This window comes from Propithecus coquereli, unplaced genomic scaffold (assembly GCF_000956105.1).
Source record: "Propithecus coquereli isolate 6110/MARCELLA unplaced genomic scaffold, Pcoq_1.0 Scaffold210, whole genome shotgun sequence".
In the NCBI taxonomy this organism is placed as follows: Eukaryota; Metazoa; Chordata; class Mammalia; order Primates; family Indriidae; genus Propithecus; species Propithecus coquereli.
The window spans coordinates 3,480,748-3,507,545 of record NW_012146079.1 but is presented as its reverse complement, the minus strand read 5'-3'; the positions used below and the strand labels follow the sequence as shown (position 1 = coordinate 3,507,545).

Below are 26,798 nucleotides of genomic sequence, written 5' to 3'. Positions count from 1 at the left end.
AAATAGAATTCAAACCAAATGTATTAAAGATGTAAAACAATGGGACCTCTCTTATGTTCCTCGTGGTAATGTACCATTTGGCACAGTTATTTCAGAAAATATTCTGTAGTTTCTCATTTGATGTAAATACATGTCCTTACCTTCTAACACAGTAATCCCATTCCTAGGTATTTAACCAAGAGAAATAAAAACATATGTCCCCACGTACGTACATGAATATTTGCAGTTTTATTTGACATAGCTTCAAACTGGAAATAATCCAAATGCCCATCAGTAAGTGAATGTACTAATTGTGATATGTGAATGTGAAAGAATACTACTCAGCAATAAAAAGGAATAAAGTTCTTACATATGCAACATTATGGATCAATCTGAAAGCACTAAGCAAGTGAAAGAAAGTTTTCAAAAAAGCTACACACTGTATGATTTCATTTACATGACTATTCAGTAAATGCAAAACTATAGGAACAGGAAACAGATTAGTGGATGCCAACAGTTGAGGGCAAGGAGGGTACGGCATGACTGCAAAGCGCATGATGGAACTTTTTGGAGTGATATATTCTATATCTTCATTATTGTAGTGATTATGCCACAATATGCATTGTCAAAACTCATCAAACTATGTGCTTTAACAGAGTAAATTTTATTGTATGTAAATAATTCAATAAACCTACCTTTCACAGAAAGAACTAAAGAAATATATAATCATAATAAATAAACTTTATCTGGATCCCAATTTACATAAACAAACAAAAAATGACATTTATAAGAACACTGGTAATTTGAATACTGATTAGATATTTGATGATATTAAGGAATTATTATTAATCTTTAGGTGTGCTAATTAGTATTATAGTTATGGTTTTTCTAAAACAACTTTATTGAAATATAACTCACATACCATACAATTCACCAATTTAAAGTGTACAATTCAATGGTTTTTAGTATCTTCATATAGTTCTGCAACCATTGCCACAATCAATTTTAGAATATTTTCAATATTTCACAAAAAACCCCCACACTATTTGGAAGTCACCACTTAACTCCCACTTCCCAGCTCTAGGCATCTACTAACTTTTTTGTCTCCATACAAGCATTTCCCTCCGGACATTTCATATGAATGAAATCATACAATATATGGTTCTTTGGGAAAGTCTTCTTGCACTTAGTATAATGTTTTTATTGATGTTGTAGTATGTAGCATGTATCAGTACTTCATTTCTACTGACAAATAATATTCCATTATATGAATATACTACATTTTATTTGTCCACTGATAGACATTTCAGTCGTTTCCACTTTGGGGCTATTATGAATAATGCTTCTATGAACATTCATGTGTGAGTTTTTGTGTGGGCATGTTTTCATTTCTCTTGGATATATACCTAGAAGTAAAATTTGTGGACCATATTGGTAAATTATGTTTAACTGTTTGAAGAACTACCAAGACTGTTTTCAAAGTGGCTGTACCATTTGACATTTGACAGCAATCTAAGTGTTGCAATTTTTCCACATCCTAGCACTTGCTATCAGCCGTCTTTTTGATTATAGCCATCTGAGAGTGTGTGAACCGGATCTCATTATGGTCTTGATTTCCATTTCCCTGATGAAGAGTTTATGTATTGGCCATTTGAATATCTTCTTTGGAGAAATGTCTACTCAGATCTTTTGCCTATCTTAAAAATGGATTGTTTGTCTTTTTATTACTAAATTATAATAGTTGTTTATATATTCTAAATACAAGTTCTTTACCAGATGTATGATTTCTAAAATTTTTTTCCACTTTCTTGATGATGTCCTTAGAAACACGAAAGATTTTAATTTGAATGATGTCCAATTTATCTATTTCTTTTGCTTTTGGTGTTATATCTGAGAAACCATTGCCTAATCCAAGGCCACAAATATTTTTCCCTATATATTCTTCTATGAGTTTTATAGTTTTAGCTCTTATATTTAGATCTTTGATCCATTTTGAGTTAATTTTTTAATGTGGTCTGAGGTAGGGGTCCACCTTCATTCTTTTTCATGTGGATATCTAGTTGTTTCAGCACCATTTATTGAAAAGACTGTTTCCCATTGAAATTTTCTTGGCGTTTTTGTCAAAAATCAGTTGACCGTAAACATGAGGTTTTATTTCTGGATCCTCAATTCTATTTCACTGATCTATAATCCTACCCTTATGTCAGTACCATACTATCTCAATTACTGCAGCTTTGAAGTAAGCTTTGAAATCAGAAACCGTGAGTCCTACAACTTTTTCTGTTTCAAGACTGTTTGTCTATTCTGGTACTCTTAAATTTTCATATGAAATTCTCTATGAACTTCCATATGAAACTGTTAAACTCATTTATTAGTTCTAATAGTTTTGTAATGGATTCCTTGGGCTTTCTATATAAAAGATTATGTCATCTGCACATAGAGGTAGTTTATCTTTTCCTTTCCAAAGTGGATGCCTTTTAATTCATTTTCTTGCCTAATTGCCATGGCTGTGGTCATTTTTTTTTTAAAAAAGGTCTTATCATTTAAAGATACACACTAAAGTATTTATGGATGAAAGAATATGTCTGGGATAGTTTCAGAATAATACAAGAGGAGAGAAAGAATGGCCATGAGTTGGTAATACTGAAGCTGGGTGATGGGTGCACAGGGACATATTAATCTCTATACTGTTGTGTATGTCTAAATTATACTAATTTCTATACTTCTGAATATATTTAAATGTTTCCATAATAAAATGTTTTAAAAATGTAAGTTCAAAACAGAGAATAAGTTCTATGGAAATTACTAAGCTTATGTATAAACCTATATAATGATGAGCTTCAATGTAGTTAAGTACCTACAGAATGTTTCCACTATACTTACCAACTTACAGCGTTTTAAGTGATTTGGGGGTATTTAAACAGAAAACTGACGTACCATTTCAATTCATGTAGAGTGGAGACGAATTTTTTTTAATGCTTTCCATGAAGAAGAATCCTGGGAAGTTTAATCCCTAAAGGGTCTTCTGTACATTCAATATTTCTTTCTTAATATGGTTTTCAAGCAAGCTGCAATACCATTGGTTCTATCATCTTACACTGTTGCCTTTTGGGTCTATAGTTTGAGTGACAATACATCCTCAATTGTCTAGATCAGTGGTCTCCAACTTTTTTGGCACCAGGGACCAGTTTCATGGAAGACAATTTTTCCAAGGATCGGGGTGGGGGATGGTTTCAGGATGATTCAAGCACATTGCATTTATTGTGCAGTCAAACCTCTCTGCTAATGATAACCTGTATTTGCAGCCGCTCCCCAGTGCTAGCGTCATCACCTCAACTCCAACTCAGATCGTCAGGCATTAGATACTCACAAGGAGCATGCAACCTAGATCCCTCCCATGTGCAGTTTACAGTAGGGTTCACGCTCCTATGAGGATCTAATGCCATGGCTGATCTGACAGAAGGCAGAGCTTATGCGGTAAGGCGACTGATGGGGAAGGCTCTAAGTACAGATGAAGCTGAGCTTGCTGGCCCGCTGCTAACCTCCTGCTGTGCAGCCAGGTTCCTAACAGGCCATGGACCAGTACTGGTCCAAGGCCAGAGAGTTGGGGACCACAAGTCTAGATAGTTCCAATTTATACCTGGTGTATAATTATTAATAGCACCCACATTCTCAATAGTTTAGACAATATATATGGTAATTCTATCTATAACACTATTTTGTGAATATTAATAAATCACAAAAACACTCAAAACAACACTCTTTTTGGTACACACATATTTAGGGACATGTGTTGAAGAGGGGAACTATTAATATATTAGGATGATGAATGTGGTGAAGGAAATGAAATAGAAATAATGACACTGAGCTGTAAAACTGAGTATGATGAACTCTGCTCTCAGGTTCAAAAAATTTAATATTTAACTATGGTTTTCAAAAAAATTCAATACTTACTGTACTTCTAGTACTAAAAATGTTATAATTTGGGCTGTTACTGTAATACCTGTGGAGGAAAAAGACAAATATGAATGTTAAAACTAATTTCTTCTCCAAATATGAGAGATTCTATTAATGGTCAGGGCATACCTGGGCTCCTAAGAGCTTTACCTTTCTGCCTAAGTCCCTTCCTGGAAAGTAAACTCAGGGCTAAAATTTGGTTTATCAGTGACCTCTATCCATCTTTCTAGGTGTGTTAGGGTTTGCTCAGTATCTGAAGACAAGAAAATGAGATGAGAAGTAAATACTCATCTTTTTACTCTTGTTTTGGTATGCTGAAAACAGTTGAAGAATACTGGCTCTAACTCCTTCACTTACAAACTGAGTTAAAATAAGAATAATGAAGACTGGAATTTCGAAAACCAGTATTTCTTAAACACTGAAATAAAGAGCAAATTTCTGTCAGTCCTTGTTCATCACCACTTTTGTACAATTATCCAACGTACTTTAATTTCTGTCTATATGATCCATCTAAAGTAGCACTCACTATCCAACAGAAATATAATACAAGCGACCTATGTAATTACAAATTTTCTAGTAGGCACCAAAAGTGTGAGAATAAACAGGTGAAATGAAATTAACTTTAATAATGTATTTTATTCAACATTTAATCTGTATAAAATAATTATCAGCTTATGTCAGATGCCTTAGAGTATGACGTATCCAAGACCAACTGCTGGATAGGTATAGGAGGATAAGTAGGTAAGGGATTTGAGAGAAAACGGTTTACCCAAAGAACGTATTCTATTAACATACGCTGGGTAGAGAGAGGAAAGTGAAGTCAAACAGGGACTTATCTGTTGGGAAATGAAGGAAGGGGTAAAGGTCAAGAATGCTCTTAAATATTGAGGACGTGGTAGAATGGGAATACATGAAGACAAAACAGAAAAGATACATTCTCGTGTATCTATATCATAGCATTTAAGCCTCACAACCACCCCAGTAGACAGATTTTATTATTTCCATTTCATAGAGAAGAAATGTTAGAGAGTAATCATTATTTCTTATAGCAAAAACAGAATATTCGTGGAATGTGATTTTCTGGTTAACCATCTGTGTTTTAACTTACGTGGAAAATCTAAAATATTTTGATACACCTTCCAGTGCAGCAGTTATCAAATACTGAACAAAAATCAAACTTGCATTGACTCTCAGAACTTTCTCTCTCAGAATTTTAAACGTTTTCATTCCCCAGATCAACTCACTTTATACAGGAATTATATTTCCTCACACTTGTGCAGTGTTTACATTTTACAAAGCACTTTCTCACAAATCACTCAACTTCAATTACCTAACAGAAACCACCAAGGACCTAGCTATCCCAGAAAAGTGCCTCCTCCGTGCCAATCTCTAGTGACGACCTTTTGGTTTTCATTTGCTCCTCTCTTTGGCAGAAGCAAGGGTGCAGTAAGGCGAAATGAGTTTAAGAATTCAGAGGGGCTCAGTCGTTCAGAGGACAGCAGTGTGAGGGCACCACGACCCTACTGCGGGAACTCAACAGAGTAGCAAAGGGCTAACAGCATCCCCTCATTTTCCGCCCTCAGTTTTCATTTTCATGGAAAACTCGGGTGGGAGGAGCGGGACGCTGGTGCTGGTGTTTGGGGAGCGGAGGAGACGAGGCGGTGCTCGGCGAGGGCCAGTGGCCCCAGGACGCTGGCGGTGGGGAGGCGGGAATAGGGCCCTGCCTGCCCGGCTCCAGAGGCGACCCCTGCCCGCGACTGGTGTCTCTACCTCCACAGCGCCAAGCTGCAGCAGCTCAGCCACGAAAGGAGCACCCCCACTCCCGGGACAGACATGGCGCCGGCTCCGCTTCCGCCCAACAGCCTCCGCCGCGCCCGCCGGTGACTCGCGCGCTCCGCAGGGCGTCGGCCCGCAGGCGCTTAGGCCCCGGGGCTGCTGGGCGGGGTCGGCCTGAGCGCGGGCGAGGAAACTGTGCGCGCGCGCTTGTGTGTGTGAGGGAGTGTGTGCGCGCGTGCGGGTGCTCGTGTGTGAGGGAGTGCGTGCGCGCGCGCGCTGGGCTCCCCCAGGGGCCTGAAAGTTAGAAGCTGGAGTGTGAAAATATAAAACAGATTTTAGGAACGGCAGAACAAACCGTGCTTTCCTCGAGTGACATAGCAAAAACCCTTCGAAAAATCTGAGCTGCCTGAATAAAGGTGATGCTTTTAGGTTTATCTTTTAGCCCCAATCTTCGTATGACTGTGTGTAGACATTGCAATAGCAAATAACGTTGTCTGGAAGTGCTTTCCCGGGAGCAGGCACGCCATAAATGATTTTTTAAGAATTGAACAGAAATGAATAGGAACGTGTGCTTATTGAGTTTATCTACTATCTGCCCAACACTACCTTGGGCACTAGAGTATAAAATATGACCGCATTCTTGCTTACAAATGGTTTGTGATAAAGTCAAGATAAACAAACACCAGTTATATAGCATTATAATTTACTTACTTATTGATAGACCAAATAATTGGAATCCTTGTAGGCTGCAATTGTATCTTTATTCCTCCTATGTTATCAGTCCCAGTACAGCCTTAGGTTATAGTGAATTCTCAGATGTTTACTTATGTAACACATTGAATAGAAATAATAAAATACTAAAATGCGCTCCAGGGACCATTAGGGAACATAACAGTATATACGATTTGGGAGACACATATAATGTGATTCTATTCCCACTTTTTTCCGAAGCAACTTTTATTACAATTAGACGTCACAGTTATAGTAATCTGTATTGCGGTCGGAAGAGCACTACATCAACAGTAGGTGTACTCCATAGTCTAGCCACAGTTGAAACACTAAGAGGAGTGGAACATACCGGAAGGGCATGGGCTCTGGACTCAGGCTGTCTAGGTACTGATTCAAGCCTCCCTAGAGCAAGTTACCTCGATCTTAAATCCTGTAAAATAAAGACAAGACAGGATCACCTACCTCATACGGTGTGGGGATTAAAAACCCAAGTGCATTACTGTATCCGCATATATGTACTATATGACATAGGTAATTCGCTCCTCTCTAAGCCTTTGTGTAAATATTTAAATGAGAAGGGTTAAGATTCTACTTGAGCTATAGTTTTTCAGGTCTAACGTCCTGTACCTTATTGCCGTCCTTTTGAGTTTGTCTTTTTTGATCCCTGTTCCTATATCTACTACTTCTAGATCTTTAATTTCCAATTCTAAACTTATACGTTCAAATTCCAACCTGTTTGTATTTTCAAATTCCACACTTTGTATTTTGGACACGCTATCTCATTCCTCAATAAAAATAAATCTTAAAAAAATTTTACAAAACGAACGCTTAAGAGTCAAACCTGCAGATGGCCGCCTCAGTAGCACGAGAATACGTCCCCACAGCCGAGGCGTTGCATGCCGGGAGTTGTAGTCCGACGCTCGGCACGCAGCTCCGCGCCCTCCAGTTTGAAAGCTGGAGGAAGACCGAGTAGGCGGGACGTTGAGGGCCAAGCGCGCTCAAAGCCCCGCCCCTGCCCTTTTCCGCTCTCTAAGTTCGTACAAGAGTGGCGCGCCTCGCCGCGGAAGGGGCGTGGCCTCGGTCTAGGGTGGCGGCGGTTGCAGCCACCAAGGCTTCCTCCTGCGAGCGGTGCTGCAGAGGCCGGCCTGCGCGGGGCAGTCATGGTCCCCCCTTGAGTGGGCTGTGCGACTAGCAGGGCGGGGCCGGGCTGGAGGGTGGCGGCCCGGCGGGGACGGGGGCGGGGCCGGCCTCTGGCTCCTTCTTCCTCCGCATGTGGCTGGCGGCCGCAGAGCGGTTCAGTTCGCGCACTCTTCGCCGACGGTGTCTCCTTCAGGTTCTCCTAGCGTCACTGGAGCCATGTCGTTCGACGAGACCAACCCGGCGGCATCCTCCCTGCCCAACGGCGACTACGGCCGCCCTAGGGCGCGGCCCGGAGGAAACCGGGTGACGGTGGTGCTCGGCGCGCAGTGGGGCGACGAAGGCAAAGGGAAGGTGGTGGATCTGCTGGCGCAGGACGCCGATATCGTGTGCCGCTGCCAGGTGAGGCGACGGTGCCCTGACGGGGAGTGGGGCTGGGAGCTGGGGCTTCTGCCTTCTACTGCCCAACAACTCGGGCCCAGAACCGGGACCCACCGGCCAAAATGAGGTGTCACCTTGAGGTTTTCTTCTCTTGCTCCGAGCTGCGGCGACGTGGAGAAATGGCGGGAGGTCAGGAACCCCTAACCTGGGGTCTTGGGTGAAGCTTGGGGTGGTTTTGGAAGAAAATGCAGGATGATGGGGAGCCTTTGAGAGACGTGCGATGCCTGGGGAGTTGCAGTTTTCGGTCTGGGGATCGGCGCTCAGCCCCAGGACTAAGGCCAGGGTGGAGGTGGGATGCGGTCAGAGTTTGAGGAGCTACCGCCCGAGGCCTGCTCCCAACTCCCCTGGCTGCGGGCGGAGACCCAGCGCTGCCGCACGACCTGCCTGCCCATCACCCACCCACCCAGGGCGGCAAGGTGGGAGGGGATTGTTCCCAAATGCCCTGAAATCTAGACTCACCACTCCCCCACCTGCAGGCCCGTGGCATGCAGTGCTTTGCCTACTCCAGTCCATTTTGTTGACATCAGAACCCACCTTTGGGCTTAGTGTTTTAGAGCCCTGTTTATTTTTTTGTGTTTGTTTTGTGGTTTTGTTGTTGTTTTTTTTTGGTACCCCATACTCCGTAAATTAACATTAAGGGGAGATTACTTTCACTTGTTGGTCGGGGGGGGGGGGCGAAAAATGCCAGCTCTGTTAAAAAGAGTTAGGAAAGTAAATACATCGGCATCAAATCGGGTATTTAGAAATATTTACATTGTTATGGTCACATTGAAAGTGAACTTTCGGGAAATGGGTTGGTAATGTACTTCTTAATGGGAAACACGTGGTTTTCAGTGTACACTTTCTTCCTATTTGTCGTTTACTTTGAAGCAGCCTAGAGGGGAGGCCTTTGTAAAGACTCTCAGATAATAATCCCCAATTTCAGAATTCGAAATAGATGAGCAGTAACCACAGTCAAAAGAAAATGTATTATTTGAAGCTAACTGCTGTCTGTTAAGGTTGCAAGAATATTTCTTGTTGTTGAACATACATGGCACAATATGATGATGCCATGCTGTAGATGTTCAAAGTTAGTAGGCCCACTTGATTGGAAGCTTTTAACCTAAAATTGAGTATCATTTGAGCATGCAGAAACAGGAAAAACACGGGTATGTAAAAAGCCAAGCGCAAATATTCTCTGACTTTTCTTGGTTTTTTTGTTCTTTTAGCGTGCAGAAATCCACTCTGCCCCCATTTTTTGGCTAACATAGCTGTTATACCAATTGCCTTTAGTATAATCACCAGCACCAGCACTACCACCTCTCCCTCCCTCCCTTTCCATCCTATTCCTCCACCCCTCTGGCAACATACATACCGTACCTTACTTAATAGCACTCCCAAGTGCTATTAAGCAATGGCAACACCATTGAATTCTCACCCCACACTGCCTTAGGTGCTGCTCCAGAAGTCCATCTTTTACCTTCCTATTGTCTTAAAATCAGATCCGGCCTTGTGGTGGGGAAAGACAGATAAGAATACCTAACTTTTGCTGCCTAGAAGGGGAGAGAGGCTGATGCCTGTTTGTCCCCTTCACTCTGTCATTCTTGACATCCTCTTTTCTTACTTGGTTGAGCTACATTATGGATTGTAAGAAGATTTTGGGAACATAACCATTATGGCATTTATTCAATTGAAAAATATTAGAACTAGTTCGTCGATGGGAAACTATGTTACTGGGAAAGTAATCTTGAAGGAAGTCATGAACCAATCTGAACTGATGCCCTTGGAAAATTTAGAGAAGTGATTGAGAAGGACCCAAGTTTGGCTTTTAAATGTTAGCTGAAGATAGTAGCCAGGCAAATGAGGAGACTTTCCTCACCTGTAAGATTTTGACTTAATACCCTACCTTCCTTATAGAATCTTTATATTCTTCTAGTGCCTTTTAAGAGCGGATCATTAGGATTCTTCATTGGTCTTGTTAGTGAAAAGTAGATAAGTAACGAATAGATTTAAGCATATCTATTTTGTGATTCACCTTGGTAACTTTATATTTGGTCAGCCCTAGCAAGCTGACATCTACTTAATGAAGTTCTCCTAGGTTATAAAATTGAAGAATAAGGAATGTTGAAATTCTTAATGAGTGTATGTATATAGAGAGCTGGAAAAGTCAACATTGAGAAAGACATTTTGATCTTGGATTGCCTTCTTTGATGTTTCAAGTTTTTGTGTTATTAAAACTATGTCCTTTGTCAGAGTTTAATTTTTTTTTGTTTTTTGCCATATTCATGTCATGAACTTAAATTTTGTACAGCATTGTTTCTCCAGAAGTAGTATATCTGTAATGTATCCATATTTCAACAGTGGAATCAGAGAATTTTTCCCCATATAAAATGTGGTTTTAAAAAGAAAAACACATTGCATTTAACTATGTATCCTAATGTATAAAATGTCTCTTTGGAAAGAATAGATGCAAAGCTATTGGCATTTTCATTATTTTAGCACTTAAGGCCTATCTATGTCTTTCAGATTCAGGATTTATGAAGAATTTTCGTAGGTACTCTAGATCCATAAATAAATATGTAGGACTTGCATCAAAGGACAGCTGCTACTGATGACTTAATTTTAAATCCATATGTCTTTTAAGAAAAAGAAGAAATAAGTATAGGACCAACTCCAGACACAGGTCATTCATCCAGTAAACACAAACTGAGTATCAACAGGGGACCACTTAGCTCCAGAATCAAAAAGCTGAAAAAGGCAGGGGTTGTGCCCACAAGTTGCCCACAGTCTAGTAGACAACTGCTGTGTAAGCAAGTATTGCAAGGGTGGGTATGGGGAAGGAAACTAGTATAGGTTTTCAAGAGGTTATAGTACCAGGAAGACTCCTTTTTGGCAGCACAAAAGTAGTTTTGTTAGGAAGCCTATTACTGTTTGTTCCCTCAAATCTTCTCAAAGTAAAATACTATACTTCGTTTTCTTTATTTTATTGAGCAGAAACTACAGAGACATTTTAACTATAGCAGTTTATACTAGGCCTTAAGCAATTGCTTATTTATTGCTTTTGGAGAAAAAAAGTTTGGTGGTCTGGGTATGATGACAGGCATGAAGTTGCCTGTGATTAGGAAAGGCTAGAGAAGTATTCCATTTCTTTGTGTTTTTTTCAGGGTTTTGAAAATATTAACTAAAATTAATCATAAGGGAACCTATACTCTATCACTTGCTATGTGTATATACAAGCTTGCCATAAAAATAAACACAATAAAAAATGTCACTACTTTGTAGCTAGATGCTGGTATCTGCTGAGGGTCTGAAACCAGCCATTAGTAAGTGATAAAGAAGTGAAAAAGACATACCAGCAGCCAACTGAGACTTTTTCCTTGAAATAGAAAAGGTAAAAGATAATTTAAAAGGAAGTAACTTTAGTGTTATTTAAGGTCTTGATCTTGTACAGCTAAAATGATCTCCCACACTACTTTCTACAGAGGTAGAAAGAAAATACTGAACAAATAGATTCTGGGTGACCGGATCAACCTTTTGAAATCAGTAGTTTAACCCTTTTCTGTCAATTATTTTAACATCTCTCTGGACAGTTTGTTGGCATGATTTTAAGGTGGAATCCCCAGCATTCCTTGGATTAACATTTGTTATTTAGTATTTTAACTAGTATTTCTTACATTTACCATTATGTTCAAAGGCTTTAATTGTTTATATTGTCTTTTTTTTTTTTTTTTAGTGAGACAGAGTCTCACTCTGTTGCCTGGGCTAGAGTGCCATGGCGTCAGCCTAGCACAGCAACCTCAAACTCCTGGACTCAAGCCATCCTTACTGCCTCAGCCTCCCGAGTAGCTGGGACTACAGGCATGCGTCACCATGCCCGGCTAATTTTTTCTATATATTTTTAGCTGTCCAAGTAATTTCTTTATGTTTTTTAGTAGAGACAGGGTCTCGCTCTTGCTCAGACTGGTCTCGAACTCCTGAGCTCAAATGATCCGCCTGCCTCAGCCTCCCAGAGTGCTAGGATTACAGGCGTGAGCCACCGCGCCCGGCCTTTTATATTAAGTCTTATCTCTTGTATCTGTGAGGAAATGGATAACTGATATTTGTATCTTTTTCATGTATCTCTTCTACATATTTGAGCTGAATGTCATATCCAGTTCTAGTAACTAGTTTTTCTCTGCTGAGGGCAGTAAATCTCAAAGTTTGGTCAATGAAGATGTCCCATGTTGTTCACTATTTAAGTCTATTGCAATTAATATATGTGTTATAACATCATCTCTACTTCTGAAGCATGAATTTTTAAGTTATATGAGACTACCTCAGTATTATCTGATCAAAATTATTGTTTCTTTAATTTTCTTGGGAATGAATGGATTAGTTGAATAGATTCCAGTATCTCTAGGAAAAACTGTTGCCTAGAACAAATCCAGAGTGAACCAGTAAATTGATGTGCACTTAATATTAATAGCTTACTTATATTGTAACTGGATACAAATCCAGCTATATTATCTCTCAGGAACTATGTTCAGATTTTGACACCAAAGATTAGTGTGGATGAGCTATTACATATTGATAAGTGAAAATTGGTGACTTTGATCAATAGAAAAAGGGACATTGAAATGTTCGATATTGCCTGCTGAAAGCCATGAAAAGAACAATAAATGAAGAGGAGTTCCCATGGCTACTCTGGCTCTAGGGTGAGATGGTTCTTTACATTGAACCAACTTTTAATTATATTTGATTCAATATAATAACATTCTTTTTGAAAAGGAGGCCCATGAAATTTCTAAAAATGAGATTTTTATATTTAAAATCCATTTTAAAGGAAGACTTTTATTAGTGATTTAAAAAAGCTTTTCTGACTTGAGATCTTTAGTTTAATTTCAGTATATTAAGAAAATATCTTCATGAGTATAGTGATTAGGTGAATTTTTATCAAACATTGACACAGAGCTGTATAACATCATTGTTTATACATTTTTTGGTTGCATGTCTCATACTCCTATCTGTGATGCTGGGTTAGCAAGTGTGTGTATTAGGTACCTAGAGTTTGGTGCCTAGAGTCTAAATCTTCTTAATTAAGAACCTAAGGTCCTCCAAGGTAATGCTCCTTTCCACTTTCATTGTGAGAATTTGTTTCATAATGGCAATTTAAGATATTAAATACAAGGTATCTGAGATTTTCATTATTTGTGTGACATTTACATGTGTATGAAACTTGGTCGTGCTTTAACAGGGACTTTAAAAGAAAGAAAGAAAGAAAGAAACTGGAAGGTAGCCGTAATAATGTAAGGTAAAGTGGGTATCTTTAAGCCTTTAAAAGATAACTGAACAGTGCACCTAAATGTCTTTGCTAAAAAGAAATTCAGATACCCTGTATATGTTTTCTCTTCCTATCTAGTGTGTCTGGTTACTGCTGAATAGTTTCATTTGATCAACTTACTGGTAGTAACTTAACCTGCTCTATCCTTGTTTATAATGACTTTATTGCTATAGATTGATAAGTGCTTTAGTTTTGGTGAATAGAGAAATGTTCCATCTGGAACCGGGAAGACATAGGTCTTACAGTCTTTACCAAGAAAGCAGCATAGGTAGTAAGCATTGACTCAAAAGATTGTTAGGCTCTTAAAAAGCTTGAAGACTAGATAAAATATGGCAACCCATTTTCTTTTTCTTTTTTTTTTTTGACATTCTTCACTTGTTTAAAGTTTATTTACTTTCCCCTCAATTAGATCCAGTACAGATAGATACAAAGGAATACTATGGAACTACTTTGGCAACCCATTTTTGGTTGCTGGTATAATTCAAATGCCTGGAGTCTGAGGCATTGCTGCTCTCTGCTGTAATCCACGTAGTTAACTCTAACTTCTTCATTGATGTTCAGTTTGTGCTCTGTGATTATAGTACATTGCTCAAGTATTGAGAGCAGGAAGGACAAAGAGAAGACACACAGACTATTTTAATTGCTTGAGAAATGCTTCTGGGCTATATGCATGTAGTTGTTAGCCCTTGACACTTGGGCCTCTACTGTTGCTAAAGAAGAGATACCATTGTTTCAGGTTTATAACACTGTCCAGAGGTGGGTCACTGCCTTTATTTGGGGCAGTGAAGAAGGGAGTGATTTGGAGAAGGAAAAGCCTAATAGCAAATCAAGTTAAGAATCAAGAGTCACTTTTGTTAACTAACGTTATTTCATACCCTCCCATAATTTTTTTTAACCTCCCTGGACCTTTGGAGCTTCTAAATTGGAAACTTACACATATTAACATTTCATGATCCAAAATTTTATTCTGGAAATGAGCTTGACAGCCTTTGATTCTGAGAAGCCATGGAAAGAAAATTCACAACACTTGTCTTCTGACTTCCTTAAACTTAACATCAAATTAGGAAAAAAAGAATTCATTGAGAAACAGAATAGTTACAAAATAATTAGTATCATTATATCATTCCTATATACCCTGCAGTACCTTAATTTGTTTTGTGAATTATTTGGACTCTTTGTTTGCAATCAATGGAAAGAAATTATCTTAAGCAAAATGGGGATTTGTTTGAAGAAAGAGCAGAATGGCCAACTCTTAGGCTGGCCTAAGACAAAAGCTGCTCCTGGAATTTCAACAGCTAGAACTGGCAGCCTTTCTCTTGAGGATGCTTCTGTTAGGTAACAGGCATCTGAAACTCCTAACTGTTTTCCTTAATACCCAAAATCAAATTCCCAAGGGAGAGGAGCTGATTGACTCAGGTTGAATCAGATTTCCTTGTCTAGATCAATCGCGGTGGCTAGGGGGATGATTGCTGTGATTAGCAGAGAGGGAAAAGAAGAGGGACTTAACATGCAAAGCTATAACTAGCATGGAGTTAATTTCATATAGGAAAATAAAGTATGAGGAAACATTCGTTCTGGATTGTTCTTATTTGTAAATTGTTTTCCAACCGTCTGATATATTGTAGACCTCTAGTGCTTTTCTAGAGGGAAAGAATGTTTGGAGTTAAATTAGTTCTTACTATTTTAACCTTAATTAAAACAATGAAGATTTGCTGTATATTGATTGTAAAAAACTAAAAAGGTACATCTGAGACTTTGCCTTTCAGCTTTGAGAACATAGACATTTAGTTCTGCTTTTCTTCTGTCACGATGTCCCAGTTTATTTCATAGCTCTGCAGTGGGATACACTTTTCTTTTTTGTAATCAAAAGGCGTATTTAATATTTTTTTGTATTTAATCCTAATGTAAGAATAATAGTCAAATAAAATTGGCGGAATATTAATATATACCATATTAGGGAATGTTTTGTGACTGTGATGAGAACTAATTGGATTTTCTTTCATATATTCTTTACTTTAGTACAATTAACTTGCATTTATTCTTGGTATTTAATATAAGAACATCATATAAAGCGTTACGTTTTTCCTCAAAGAAACCTGCCACATAATATGCAGCCACTTTTGGACTCATTGTTTTTTTGTTTCTTTGGGTTTAGGGAGGTATATTTCAAAATTAATTGTTAGAAAAATTAAGTCATCAAGAATCATTGAGAAATATTTTCCCTATTGATATAATTGATCCAGAAAACAACATTGGGATTCACAGCGCTTTGTATAACTATTAATTGAACATATTCTATTTTTCTAGTCAGGTAATATAGAACATATGGCTGTGATAATTAAGAGTATTTGTTAAATACTAAATGAGTGACTAGGATTGTGTTATGGGAATTTGGCAAAGCAGCAAGAGGTAATTACGTGTAACTATTAATGTGAATATATGATTAGTGCTGTTTTTGGGGGATAACATCAAGTTTGATTTGAGGAAAATTTGGATTGAGAAGGCAGTAGTATGTCTCTATTAAAAGTGGAACAACAACAAAATATCTCTCATCATTTATTTAGTGCTATCTGGCCTACCCAGAGCTACTTAGGGGATTCATTAAACGCAATTAAACAAACACATCCTTGCTGTTGCTCATGCTGGCACGTGCTACATAGAGTTGCCTTTGTGGGAAGCACTTCCATCTGCCCTTATAATTTATAGATGGGAGAGCGAAATGGTGGTCAATAATGGTGCTCATATTTGAAACTCCTGTTTTGCTGTCTGCTAATATAGGTGACCTCTCCTTGAACCAGTATAATCTGTGTTTGAGGACAATTGCTGGAGCTCCCAAGGTGAATTTTGCATATTTCACATAATATTTAGGTTAGCATCGAAATAGACACTTCAAATTTGACTTCATCTGTTGCATTTTGTAAAATCCATTTTGTAAAATACTAAAACTTAATTCATAAATAGATAACCTCATAAGAAACCCCTTATGAGTAGCACCTTCTCAGTTCACCTGAGGACCCTTCTGCACAGTGTGTTTCAAGATTAAAAGTTATCATGCCCCAGTTCTCCCACGGGGCACTACTGACCAAATATAAATAAGCACTTATTTTCTCCTTAAATCCTTCGTAGGATAATCTAGGGTTTTTCTGGGTATATTAAACCATATATCCATACTCAATGAAATAATTTAAATGATATTTAGACTATATAATAATCCTTAATGCGACATTGGTTATTGAAAAATGTTGGTTAATATTTGAGTGAACAAGCTTTGTAGTAAAATGATTTCGAGACTCTTACAGCTGAACTTTTCCAGCCTGAACTATGCATAAACTTGGGTGAACTTAAGGAATTAAGCCAAGTTGTCCCCCTAAAATTAGTCATCTATCATAACCATCTGCCTAAAACAATTTATTTACATATATATATATATATATATATTATATATATATATATATATGGCAGCCATCATTTCTTTATTATGGTTACTTCCATCATTACTGCCTTAGTAAAATATTAGCTAAGAGAGTAGGCTTTTGTTACACACCAAGAACATTGTCATGCACTACCAAGTTAATAATTGTTTCACCAAATGATTATATTAGTATATCTATAGAAATAATTTTGGCTTACTTTAATGGTCTACTCCAACAATTACAGAGTAGATAGTTTGTTTTTTACATTAAATAAATGATGGATTTTAAAAAACTGGTTTTATCCAGGAATGGTGTCATGCACCTTAGTCCCAGCTACTTGAGAGGCAGAGGCAGGAGGACTGCTTGAGCCCAAAGGTTCAAAGCCAGCCTAGGCAACATAGTGAGACCCCGACTCCTAAAAAAAAAAAACAAAAAAAAAAAACAACCTTGCTTTTGCTTAGATCATAATGTTATTTGTTGTTTGACTCAAAGTTACCAATACTTTATAACAATTCATAAAAATTTATTAAACTTAGTAATTTATAACAATTTAGAATTAAATGATTATGATAATAACAAATTAGTATTTTCCTGGGGAACAAGGAAATTTTAATGAGCTTCATATTCTTAAAAGATTTTTCCTGAAAGTTTGGAAGGTATTTCCTAAATCAAAAATATTGTGATAAAAAGGCTCATATTGGCGTGACGGATAAAGAGAAACCAAAATACAGCTAAGAATTGTCCTATGAGTTATTTTAAAAAGACTAAGTTAAGATCACTGTGTTCTTTTGATATGTAATATATGTCTTAGGATTCTGTCAGATTTGGTGATAAACTTGCATAACTGTAAAATAATAAAACTATATACCAGTTTATTGCAACATTGTTTATAATGGCAAAAGACTGGAAACAACTTGAATGCCTTTCATTACAGGACCAGTTTAACAAATTATTATATGTTTATATACAAAAGAAAACAATATAGCACTTAAAAGAATGAGGTGATTTTGTTTGCAAGGTTTTGAAATGAGCTTTAAAATTTGTTAAGTAAAAAAAGCAAGGTCTGGGCGTGGTGGCTCACGCCTGTAATCCTAGAACTCTGAGAGGCCGAGGTGGGAGGATCCCTTGAGGTCAGGAGTTCGAGACCAGCCTGAGCAAGAGTGAGACCCCATCTCTACTAAATAAAAATAGAAAAAATTAGCCGGGCATAGTGGCGCATGCCTGTAGTCCCAGCTACTCGGGAGGCTGAGGCAGAAGAATTGCTTGAGCCAGGAGTTTGAGGTTGCTGTGAGCTAGGCTGATGCCACAGCACTCTGTCTCAAAAAAAAAAAAAAAAAAAAAAACAGGCAGGCTGCCCAGATGTATATAGTTTGCTACCATTATATATGTGGAATAAAACAATATATAAACATTTGATTTTGTATGCATAAATTACCTCAGGAAGGATGCCAAAAACTTATGACTGGTTGCCTTGTGGCGAGGGTATGAGAAAGACTTCACATTTTACCGTGCATACGTCTGTGCCTTTTGGAGTCTGTATCATAGGTAGACGTTTCCTATTAAAAAATCAATAGTAAAATATGTTCACCTGTTCCCTTGTTATAACATGAAGAAAGTATTGCTTAACGCTCCTGCTTCTGTCTTCCTATATCTTGCCACCACCTGTCATCTTGTAGATTATAGCTCACCACTTTTTTTTTTAAGTACATGATATACATTAGTCTTCAGGCAAAGAGTTCTTTGCTTTATACAGTGCAAAACATTGTAAATTGTTTGCTTTTTGAAGATTTTTTTAGCAGGACCTATTTTTCTAGCATTTTTATGAACTCATGATTGATTGGTGATGAATTGGTACAATGAAAAGTGAATAACATTCAGTTTGTCAAAAAACAACCTTGGATCAAGTTAAACTAGTCATTCTCAGGAGATACGGTTTTGATTGGCATTTTTTAATGTCACATAAGGATGTTGTTAAAGTTTTTATTTGTTGCAAATATATTCCTAGTTGTTTACTTTTAAGAGTTAGTTAATATTGTGTAGAAATTTAAACATACATGTAATCAATTGACTTGTGTTTTCTTCCATGGTTTTTTAAACTTAGAAATTAGGGCTGGGTACCGTGGCTTCTGACTGTAATCCTAGCATTTTTGGAGGCTGAGGTGGGAGCATCACTTGAGGCCAGGAGATTGAAACCAGCCTGGGCAGTATAGTGAAACCCTTGTCTCTACCAAAAAGAAAAAGAAAAAAAGTAAAACTTAGAAAAATTATTTGGTCACTTAATATTCAGGCTCCTTTGTACCTAATTTTTATGATTTCATTTTTTGTACATTTTACTATTTATTTGCTACATAGGCACAAACTTCATAGAGTGAAAGTTTTACCATGAGTTTATGGTATGATTCTCAGCGTTAGAGGTTCCTTGACCCAGCAAGGGGTCCAGAGATGAGCAGGTTCTAAGGATCTGTCACTAACCAGACTCACAAAGCTGATTTATAAATTAGAGTCCTAGGATAACCAATATTTGGGGGAGCGACTTAGGGGAGATTCTAATTATTGAGTCCATGTAAGAATACAAGTTTCAGATCACAAAGTTGTTTGATACACTCTAAGGACAATAGGAATTATATGAATATTTACATTAAGTTAGGGTAACTGGATAGATTACTCTTTTCTGTCTTAGAGACATGTTTGTGTAGATAAAATATGGATAATTATTAATAATTAGATTGCTGCACATCCTACGTAGTGCCAAAGACAGACTAACAAACTAATGGCTATCTGTATATTTTTTACTTTTCTTTGTCTTTTAAAAAGGAACATGACTTTCTGTCTTTCAGAAACCTGAATTCTCCAGTTTCCAGATACTAGAGGATAATCACTCAAGTGTACTATAGTACAGAAAGGAGAGAGCAAAACTATTATGAAGGCTTTAACACATCAGTATATATGGCAAACATTTGGGCTTCCTTAAGTTATTGACATTTTAGCAGGAAATGATTAATTTACTTTGTAAGTAGATATGTTATTTGTCATATTTATTGTCAGGCTCAATTTTCCCCTATCTTATATTTCAGGGAGGAAATAATGCTGGTCATACTGTTGTTGTAGATTCCGTGGAATATGATTTTCATCTTTTACCCAGTGGAATAATTAATCCAAATGTTACTGCATTCATTGGTAAGTATATAAACTGAACTGGTTGTTCATTTTTCCCTCCTGATTGATCATGGTATTCATTTTTTTTATCAAAACCAATTTCTTCTGTCACCGAATGGTTCATTGATCTCTTACTAATTTTGACCTTGATACCTTCTAGAATATACCTAACTTTGGCTATTTGTAACTCTTAGATCTTTTAGCAGTAATACTTTTTGGAAAGATTTACTTTGCATTTTTCTGTGATCATTGACAATCTTAATTCTATAAAGGAGTATTATATCATCAGATCAGTTTCCCAGATGCTTTTAACTGTGACTCACAGTAAGAAATATAAGAGGTTCATGGATTGGTTCTGAACCCTTACAACGTGTGATGCAATCTGTTATTTTCTATTCTACTTTTTAATATTTTAAAATATTAATCACAACCCGCTAAATTGATTTTATGACTACTAATAGGGTGCGATTCCCCAGTTTGAAAGACACTGATCTAGAAGCCAGATATAGTGGCACACACTTGTAGTCCCAGCTACTTGTAAGGCTGAGGTGGGAGATGGCTTGAGACCAGGAATTTAAGACTGCCGTGTGCTACGATTGTGCCTGTGAATAGCCACTGCACTCCAGCCTGAGCAACATAGGGAGACTCCATCCCTGGGGGTCGGGGGAAGGGGGGGATTGATCTAGAGTCTACTGTGAACAGATTCCATTTGCCTAAAACTACATAACTTTCATAGTATTTCTTTCAAAGTAACATATTTCACTGTTTCAAAAGAAATTTCAAATTATGATGAATGTAATTTTAGTGTTTTATGTTCTCTGTATTATATTCTATTATATATTTACATTATACTACTATTTAAAACTTGGAATCATTTCTGTGGTAACTCCCTGATAAATCAGAATGTTATATAAATTATATACGTCTACACTATAATTATAGATGTTTAAGGTTGGAATTTGTCTGTTTTCCTTTAGGAAATGGTGTGGTAATTCATCTACCTGGATTGTTTGAAGAAGCAGAGAAAAATGTTCAAAAAGGAAAAGGTATGGAAGAATGAGTCTGCCTAGTAACCAGTTATTTTTTGTAAAGTTTTATTAGGATCTTGTGCCAGACAAACTTAACATTTTTGTCTTATACTTTAAAATTTTAGGTTACTATAGGATAAAATTTTCATGTCAGTTATTAAATTTTATTCATTATAATCATTTTAAACAAGAGGTAATAATGTCATTTGTAAGTCCTGATTTTTTTACACATAGGTCATCTGCAAACTTTATCTTAAGGTAGCTAGAATTACTATATATTGGTGACAAAACTCTAGGAAATTCCTGAGTTGCACACTGTCAGTCTTGTTTCCTAGAGGATCTAGAGCTTTCCTGTGGTTGCTACAAGCCAGGGGTAAAAAGGGGTTGTTTAAGTCCCTCCTTGTAAATGAGAGAAATACTGCTTTTATGCGGTGTGTACATTCCCATCTCCTTAAAAGAAATAACCTTGGATTCTTGCCTTTACTGATCTCTTGGATTTTTAGAGTTCTGTTTACATCCAATTTGGCTACCTCATTAGGTTATGAGGGGAATTTGACATTATAAATGCAGGTTGAACATCTCAATCCAAAAATCTGAAATCTGAAGTGCTCTAAAAGCAGGAACTTTTTGAACACTGACATGACAACACAAGTGAAAGATTCCACACCTCACCTCATACAATGGATTAGAGTCAAAATGCAGGCATATAACACACAAGTTTATTTAGCATCCTCAAGGGAAAAAATACCTCAGCCCCTTATAGCTGCAATATATCTTTTCCACACATGCCCAGATTCCCCCATGCAAGCACACTCACAAAGGGTAATAAAATGGCACATATGCAGGCTGGATGCGCCAACAACATTAATAAATATAGGATACAGTAAGCTTTTAATCACAACATGGCACTATAGGTAGAGACTGAAAGCCTGCCATTGTTTTTGTTGCTGTTGTTCACCAGCTGTCTACAGGTATTGTGGTGATGCTACTGTGCTGCTTAGCTACCTTGAACATACTATTTTTCACTGTATTAATGGTTTGTCATATTTATTTACTGTTAAGTACTTGTGTGTGAATAAGTGTAAGAAATTGATTGCTTACTGGTAGCATATATATTCAAAGTCAGGGATGACGGTGATGCCAAACAACCTCAGATTGTTGTCTTAACAAGTGGCTGAGATAGGGACATCTTTGCTTTCTGATGGTTTGATGTACACAAACTTTGTTTCATGCACAAAATTATTTAAAATACTGTATAAAATTTCAGGCTACATGTGTAAGGTGTATATAAAACATAAATGAATTTCGTGTTTAGACTTTGGTCTCATCCCCAAGAGATCTCATTTATACGATGATATTCCAGCATCTGAAATCTGAAATACTTCTGGTTCCAAGCATTTCAGATAAGGGATACTCAACCTGAAATACACAGTTGAGGAAAATCATTAGTATAGTTTCCCCTTAGATTAGCTCAAATTTAAAATATTGAATTATATTACTATTGTTAAAGTTTATTGTTCAGGTTTAAAAGTAGCAATCCTCAAGTGTTCCTAACAACTAAATCTGACTTTAGAGAACCCTATCTTTGCTACTATCTCTGTTGTACTCCCTGTATTTGTACTTACGTTCTAGTCTCTGCTTTTTAGATTGGTCATCTTGAGATTCCCCTGCTGCTCTCTGCTCTGCTTCATCCCTTTTAGTATTAATGATTTTGCCCCACTCCGTTTTTCATTCTGACCTATCTGACCCTGCTGAATCTGCTTTACTGAATTTTTTTGTATGATTTTCTTTATAATATCCCCTAAACTAACCTCAGAACACATATTTACATGTCATAACAACTGTAGAGGGGGGTGCTTAATATTCCAGATTTACCTTTTAGTATATTACCTTTAGTACATTAGCGAGGAGGTTCTCGTCCTTAATCCATAAAAAATAAATTTTCAAAACAAATTTTTGCATATTAGTAAAGGTAACAACTAATTTTTAATATCCCAAGATTAATTTTGAAAATGTTTGGATCTTGATGGTTTATCCTTAGAACCCATATAGCCTGCTTTAGAGTACTGTCTTTAATGAAAAACATCTATTTGCATTCGTTTATTCATGTAACAATCATATTTTAGAACATTGATTGGATAAATAGGCCCCATGCTATGACAATTCACAGGCTCTGCAGTTAGAAAATACTGTAAACTATGTCTTAATCATGTCAGTTCACAGTTAAATGGAATAGATAGATATATCTCATTACAATTCTGTGTAATAAGTACAGTAATTGACAGTACTTTGGAAGAATTAGTGTGAATATCAGTATTTTCTTTAATCATGTTTTATCTTTTGAGAAAGGGCACCATTCCCTTACCATACCTAAAATTAACTCCCTTCTCTCAAATTGCTCCCTGCTAGGTACCTAAGCCCCCACCCCCACCCCAACAGCAAAAAATGTCATTTTCCTACCATTTGCTTTTTGGATTCCTGGAAGTATTTTATGTGGATGTGACTGGTTTGAGTTTGGAGTTTTTTAGAGCAAGACACTTGGAGTGTGACTGATACGGGTATAGAATGAATGACAAGTAAGAAAAGTCTTGTTAGAGGTGATATTTCCTGTGCAGAAGAAAAGATACAAAAATGATTGCTTCATTAAAAACAATTTCAGATATTATATTTCTAAAGAAATTAAGATTTAAAAGCTGTTACATAAAATATTTGATTAAATATATCTTTTCCCCCTTCTCTCTAGGACTAGAAGGCTGGGAAAAAAGGCTTATTATATCTGACAGAGCTCATATTGGTAAGGAGGACATATTGCATTTATTTATAACTATCTTTTCATCAGAAATTTATCAAATGACAGCATTTATTAACCAATTTTGTCTTTTATTTTTATTTAACCTAAGTAGGATGGATTGTAATAATTGGGTTCTAAATACAAAACAATCTTACTAATTTTTTTTCTTTTTTCTGTTTTAACAAGGGCCAGGCTAAAATTTACCTGTATCTGAAGAAAAGTTTAGCTAAGCAAATTTGTAATAAGCAGTATTTCATGAGACATCTCTAATTCTATTAAAAAGCAAGCCATATCAAAATGCAAAGAATGTTTACTTACACATGTAATACTTACGTAAAAGTAAGTCTGCAATTTGGCAAATATTTAGAATGATTCTGTGCCTAAAATGTAATAATTACTGGTTTTTAGCTTTTATTTATTTATTTATTTATTTATGTCAATAGTTTTTCTTAAAGTACAGTTTTGTTATATGAATGTATTATATAATGGTGGGGTCTGGGCTTTTAGTGTACCTATCACCCAAATTGTATACATTGTACCCAATAGGTAATTTTTCATCCCTCACCCACGTCCTACCCACCTACCCACCTTTGGTTGGAGTCCTCAGTGCCTGGTAATAATTACTGCTTTTTAAATGATTCAGACTTTATTCAGACTACTCTTTTCCTCCATTAGTTAGAGCAAACTGGATTCTAAAATTATTTATTTCAACCACTACCAGTAAATTTGGGGTTTTCTTCCCTATTATCCTATTTCTGGAGCTATAGAATGACATGGTTAAGAGATTGTTTACTTCCAGTAAGTTATTTTATTGAGTTGCTAGTACAGTTTACTTCCAATAAGTTATTTTATTGGGTTGCTAGTACAGTTTACTTCAAATAAGTTATTTTATTGGGTTGCTAAGATTATACACAGGAGTAACCAGGAAAGAGAAATAAGAAGTATAAACCCTGGGCCGGGCGCTGTGGCTCACGCCTGTAATCCTAGCACTCTGGGAGGCCTGAGGCGGGCGGATTGTTTGAGCTCAGGAGTTCGAAACCAGCCTGAGCAAGAGCGAGACCCCGTCTCTACTAAAAATAGAAAGAAATTAATTGGACAACTAAAAATATATAGAAAAAATTAGCCGGGCATGGTGGCACATGCCTGTAGTCCCAGCTACTCGGGAGGCTGAGGCAGAAGGATCACTTGAGCCCAGGAGTTTGAGGTTGCTGTGAGCTAGGCTGACGCCACGCCACTCACTCTAGCCCGGGCAAAAGAGTGAGACTCTGTCTCAAAAAAAAAAAAAAAAGTATAAACCCTGTAGTATAACCACATAGTATAAACCAACGATATGATTGATCCAAACTCTTAAATTATATTTAAATCTGTATGTGTCCTGAGGCAATAGCTGCTTTAATTTTAGCAATTGACCTCTATTTAAAAGGTACCCTCCTCAAGGTTCTTACAGTATTTCTCAGTCAAGTACAGGAATTAAATAACAGTACCTCTAGAAAAGAGCTATAGACTTAAATCCTGTGCATAATCTTAGTAACCCAATAAAGTCACTAATTTGAAGTAAACTGTACTGGATTTAACATAAAGTTTTTATGTGAAAATGTCTTCTTCTTCCTTACGTTGTTTGCCACAGGCTTTTTAATCTATAAAATTTGAAAAGAACAATATTTTTACTACAAAACATTTTTATATCAATATATAATCTCATGTATTGTCTGAGGAGGCTGGTTACCCTTGAACACAACACGTTGATAGCTGTTTGTTAGTGTGAGTGGATAAAATGTAGAATGTGTCCATACTTTCCATAAAATAAAGTAGGCTTGTGAGTGGTTTACATTTCACCTGACTGTATTTAAACTATGAAGATATTATCGGTAGTACTTTTATTTAAATGGAATGTTTTATATTTCTAGAATAATTAATAGCATAGATGCATAACCAAGAGAAAAAACAAAAGAAACAAAGAAGCTTTGCAGTCCCAAATAATAACATGCGATTTGGATATGGACAAAAGGGTTTTGTTTGGCTTTTCAGAGGAAGGAGGTTGTCATTTTTGTTGTCCATTTCAAGCTTCTGATTTTAAAAGTATTTTTTGGTTATTAGCTTATCTAGTGCTGTGATACAGAAAACAATATAGTGTTAGTATTTTTTTGTACCGACAGTCTCTTAGGTATGTAAGGAAAAATATTTTTGTGAAGTACTTTCGTGGTATTTTTGTCTGTTTACACTCACTACTCATTAACCTTATTCTGTTACCAATAGTCATCTTTTCCTTTCATGGTTTTTATGTGTAGCCTTTTGGTATTGATTGCCTCTGTCTTGTAGATAAAGTAAGCCACTGTGTTAGATGATAGAAACTACTTATCTTCAGAATATTCTGATGGTCCTTTGTTGTCTGCTCTGTGAAATTCAGTATCATAATCAGCATACCATAATTTAGGATTACAAAACTGGATAATACCTAATATCTGTCCTTTGAGTAACATATGACCTCAGTGTATTATTATCAAATAGTTTGGCTGTATATAAATATATACTGATGGTATCAGTCTGTTGGAAAGAGCATTGTGGTAAGAGACATGTCTGTGTTCCCCTCTGGATTTTCCACCTTCCTTCTTCATTGCAAATGCTTTGGGTTATCACTTGACAGTTTGCATCTTTGGGTACAACATGGTGGTTAAGCAAGTTACTTAACTACTTTAGACTACCAAAAAACAAATAAAGTAGTAATGCCAAGGGGTCAAAAGGCTCAGAGTAACAGGAAAATAATGTGGTTTAAACCACAACAAATGTGAATTAATATTATTATTAAATATTTTATTTATAATTTTTTCTTTAAAAATTATTTTTTCTTTTCCATAAATGTGTGTCCTTATAAAGGAAAGTATTTCTGATAGAAGAGAACTGAGCCTAGAGAAGATAAGCTCAGACTAAAATTTAAGTGTTAATAGTAACATGTGGGCCGGGCGCGGTGGCTCACGCCTGTAATCCGAGCTCTCTGGGAGGCCAAGGCGGGCGGATTGTTTGAGCTCAGGAGTTGGAGACCAGCCTGAGCAAGAGCGAGACCCCGTCTCTACTAAAAATAGAAAGAAATTAAT

General features: G+C 36.9%; 2 protein-coding genes across 2 annotated transcripts in view; one reads left to right on the top strand and one right to left on the bottom strand.

Annotated features, from left to right (window-relative positions):
* Window positions 1-5,771, bottom strand: part of LOC105810366 (chromosome unknown open reading frame, human C1orf101) — a 99,255-nt gene extending 93,484 nt beyond the window's left edge. Inside the window, exons 1-2 of the mRNA XM_012644337.1 lie at window positions 5,707-5,771; window positions 3,934-3,982 (exon numbers count right to left, since the gene is read on the bottom strand). Of these exons, the coding sequence (XP_012499791.1) occupies window positions 3,934-3,982; window positions 5,707-5,771 (114 nt within the window). The remainder of the gene's footprint in view (window positions 1-3,933; window positions 3,983-5,706) is intronic.
* A 1,713-nt stretch (window positions 5,772-7,484) lies between these two features.
* Window positions 7,485-26,798, top strand: part of ADSS (adenylosuccinate synthase) — a 44,741-nt gene continuing 25,427 nt past the window's right edge. The window contains exons 1-4 of the mRNA XM_012644387.1: window positions 7,485-7,980; window positions 19,806-19,908; window positions 20,865-20,933; window positions 23,659-23,709. Of these exons, the coding sequence (XP_012499841.1) occupies window positions 7,798-7,980; window positions 19,806-19,908; window positions 20,865-20,933; window positions 23,659-23,709 (406 nt within the window). The 5' untranslated portion in view covers window positions 7,485-7,797. The remainder of the gene's footprint in view (window positions 7,981-19,805; window positions 19,909-20,864; window positions 20,934-23,658; window positions 23,710-26,798) is intronic.